Raw genomic sequence first — 3841 nt, 5'->3', positions numbered from 1 at the left:
GTGTCCCAGCTACTGCTAGGCCACGAACTTGAGATTGCAGGAAATCTGACCGTTGCCAACCGTTACTCCGGGGTGACGTAATGGCAGCACGGCGGAGAATCAAGGAGGAAGAGAGCAGCAGGTAATGCGGTGAGGCGGGGAAGGGAGAGGAAGAGGAGGAGCATGGAGGGGGAAGACGAACAAGGAAGGAGGAGCGTGAGGGGAAGTCAATGAAGCATCGGAAAGGGGGAGAAGGAGGGACAGGGGATAATCAGAGTTGTTTGAGGTGCATGAGAAACGAGTTGAGAAGTGATTCGAGGAGACAGATAGTAGAAGGCATCACACCGATGCCAAGAGATCGTTACGTTGAACTCTGAATCCGTTGGAAGAGAGTTTCTTCATGAGACGAAACTTGAAAGCTTGACCGGCATTCCATGACAGGTACGAGCCTCCGACGGACATTCCGAAGGATGCAGTCCTCTTCAAGTTCAACCAATTCGAATACAACATGCGCACAGCTGTGTTTCTCGTTCCTACCCTCGCGATCCTCCTGCTTTACGGAGGGAAAACGTGAGTACCGTACTCACTCCATGCTGCTTCTCATCTCCCCTTTGCGCGGCTTAATCTTGCTTCTTCCCGCTGTCTTGGTAGGATCTCGAGCTGATGATACTCTTATACTAGTACGCTGGCAACGGTCATTGGGGGATCTATCATTTGCTACATGCTTGATTTTCTGGGGTATCAAGAACCAACATTCATAGCTGTTTGGGTTACGATCGCTGCAATGGTAAATCCATCACGTTTGTCACGAAATCTGATAGCAATGCAGGCTGTCACATTATTCATATCGTCGATCCACTTGTTCTTGGTGCTCAACTCGAGGGTTTGTTTGTAGGCAGTCTGACTGAGACCCTCGTTAGGTTACCACATTCAACATCACCCTCATATATAACATGCTCATTGCTTCCGGATCCCTTGGTTTTCCTATCTCACCCTGTTCTCTTCTTGACATTTCTCAAAGGCATCTGGGCAAGTTTGCAATTCTCGTTCATGCAGAGGCAGCAGCCGCGACTTGTGCTCGTGTTCGAGAGGTGACAGTCGACTCGACAGCATGGCTATTCTGATCTTCATTACAGGATGTTGTTTTGTATCACTCCTTGCTCTCCGACAGTGATCATTACATGGGCTATCATAGGAGTGAACGGGTGAGAGCTTGCTGCCTGTCTTGTGCTGCTGCTGGGAATCTTGAGCTTTTAACGTCACCGAGCATGCGTCGATCGTGTCCCCGCTGACTCGATCTTGTTCTTCAGGATGTCCGCTGCTCCATACGTGTTGCTAGCAGTTATGACCGCTGCTTACTTTCTGTTTGTACGTGGAGAGAGGATGTGAAAGTCTCATGCGTGATATCCTTATATAGGTGCTTCCGGTGAGATCTTCGTTCAGAATGCCAAGAAAGGACAGGTAACACAGATTGAAATGCATATTCACCCTCTCTTCATTTTCCCCTCCTCCCCTCCTCCTCTCTTCCTCCTCCCCTCTCCCTCCCCTTGTGCCATCCTTCATGCTCGCCTCGTCCTCTTACCCAGTCTCTTCCTGACAGGCCGAAAACGATCACCCCATCCATGACGGATCTCGACGAGACGGTGCTGGGACGATACGAGACGGCAGTTCAGACGCTCGCATACGTCAGTGGTTGACGACCTCTCTGCTTCCCCTCTCACGTTCAACCCTCAGCTCCTCCTGCCTGTGATGTTCAAGATCGCGATCCATCACGCGCACCTGATCGCATCGAGAGATGACGTTGCCGGTCTGCTGACGTGGATGCTTGTAAGTTGTCACTGAAGATCGTGTCTTCAAGATATCCTGCTCCTCGTCTCCATTCCCCTCGGAGTCGTTGTCAGCAACTCACCGCAGGGATCGATGTGGTGGTGTGGGATGTCGAACAACCAGGTTGGCAAAATGGGACATAAAGGGAGAGTTTTGGGAGATGGTGGGGAAAGGATGAGGAGGAGGAGGAGGACAATGGGGAGGGGAGTAGGAGGCAATGGGGATGAATGTATCTCTTACAGATAAGCTGGACAAGGAGGGTTATTCAATCTGTCATCTTTCTGATTGTTGTCGGGAGTGTTGAGGCAAGTTCATTCAATATGCCTTGCTCAGATCTGATGTTCTTGTTTCTCAGATAAGGGTGATCTTTCACTCTCTCAACCAGTACATCAAACTCGCTCCTCCCTGGAACTTCATTGCTGTCACCGTTGCCGTCTACCTCTTCGCCTTCATCGTAATCTTCCCTTCTCCGCTCCCCTCCTTCTTCCCGTCTTCCTTCTTTTGTGTGCTGCCTCCAGCTCCTGTTTCTTACATTCACACGGTTCTTCTTCTACTCTCATCCTTAACCTTCCAGGTTCTCGCGCACTTTGCTGGGTACTTGGAGTCAGCAGGAGCCATGATCCTCCTCTCGATCATGGCGGTCGGAGTTGCTGTGAGCGGCTGCTTGGCGCTGGGAATGCCATGGTGAGTCAGAGGAGACGATGAGGACGAAGACGGCGAGAATGATGAGGATGATAAAGGAAAGCGTTGAAGAGAGAGGAGCAGGAGCAGGAGCAGGAGCAGGAGCAGGAGCAGGAGCAGGAGCAGGAGCAGGAGGGAATAGAGGAAGAAGCGGAGCAGGAGCGAAGGGAGAGAGCGGCGACAGGAGGATGGGTGGAACAGGAGTGGCTACAAGGACTTATCTCCTTTGCAGGTTTGCCATGCCGGTGGCAGCGCTGGGAGGATTCTTCTGGGTTCGGTTCTACTACAAGAGACAGTAAGTGAAAAGAAAGGACCTGAGGAGCAGGAGCAGGAGCAGGAGCAGGAGCAGGAGCAGGAGCAGGAGCAGGAGCAGACGGGGCGGTGGAACCAGAGAGAAGGGGAGGGAGGGAGGGAGGGAGGGAGAGGAAGGAAGCTGATGGTGGGGATGTTTCAGTCTGCAGGATTATCTCTCCTTTGTGGTGGCAAGCGGGATCATAATCTCCATGTTCGTCGTGAAAACTTTCTTCTTCCTCGACTTCGAATTCCACCCGCTGCCCATGTCCCTCAAGCATGTTTGCATGGTGAGATGCCTCGCTCCTCCCTGGCTTCCTGCTCCCTCCTGCCTGCTCGTTGGCCTTCCCTGTCCTCGCCTCCTGTTCCCGTGAACCCCGTACATGCTCCTCCTTCCCTTCCCACCTTCCCGTAAATTTTCATCACTCCTTCCCCCCTTTCCGTTCGGCTTTGCTCTTGCCGTTTCCTTTCCCCTTTCCCTCTCCCCCTTCCTATTCGTGTCTTTCCCGCTCCTCCTCCTACCGTCCTTTCCTCGCCCGATATCCTGAAGTTTTCCTTGTCCTCCTGCTCATGCTCGCTCTTCTCCTCCAGGTTCTCATCGTCGTCATCGTGGTATCTCTCCTCATCCCCGGCTTCGTCGCTGTCAGCAAGAACCAGCTGCTCAACGGCCTCCTCCTCATCCTCCATGCTGTTGGCGTTACCGTCCTCGAGCTTCAGCTCCACTGCCAGTTCAAGGGGATCTATCCTTCCTTTCTCGTGCTCTTCTCCAGGTGCGCTCAACGAAGAGCGGAGGGAGACTAGGGGAGGGAGCGAGGGATGGACAGGAAATGGCGAGGATGAAGAGAAGGAGGGACAGAGAGGAGGAGGAGAACGAAGAGGAGGAGGAGGAGGAGGGGGGTCCTGATCTCCGTGCAGTGCGGTGGGAGCATGGCTAGCGGAGCATCTCTTCCAGGACAAGAGGATCAGCTGCCTGGCTGCTTGGGCTATGGGCTCCTTGTATCTCGGCAAGATGGGTCAGGCTCCTCCTCCTCTTCCCCCTTCTTGCTTCTTCTCTCTCTTCACC

General features: G+C 53.1%; 1 protein-coding gene across 1 annotated transcript; it reads left to right on the top strand.

Annotated features, from left to right (window-relative positions):
- Window positions 1-487: 487 nt before the first annotated feature.
- GUITHDRAFT_139253 (hypothetical protein) lies at window positions 488-2786 on the top strand (the record flags this gene model as incomplete). The annotated part of the gene is made up of 13 exons (XM_005831885.1): window positions 488-549; window positions 661-766; window positions 809-862; window positions 900-957; window positions 1001-1070; window positions 1116-1184; window positions 1290-1347; window positions 1397-1440; window positions 1580-1664; window positions 1714-1806; window positions 2162-2260; window positions 2381-2490; window positions 2720-2786. The coding sequence occupies 13 exons, from the start codon at window positions 488-490 to the stop codon at window positions 2784-2786; spliced, it is 975 nt and encodes a 324-aa protein (XP_005831942.1).
- Between the last annotated feature and the right edge of the window lie 1055 nt (window positions 2787-3841).

This window comes from Guillardia theta, assembly GCF_000315625.1.
Source record: "Guillardia theta CCMP2712 unplaced genomic scaffold GUITHscaffold_37, whole genome shotgun sequence".
NCBI classification, from domain to species: Eukaryota; class Cryptophyceae; order Pyrenomonadales; family Geminigeraceae; genus Guillardia; species Guillardia theta.
Note: the sequence above shows the minus strand (reverse complement) of the source record. Positions and strands in the feature narration are given on the sequence as shown.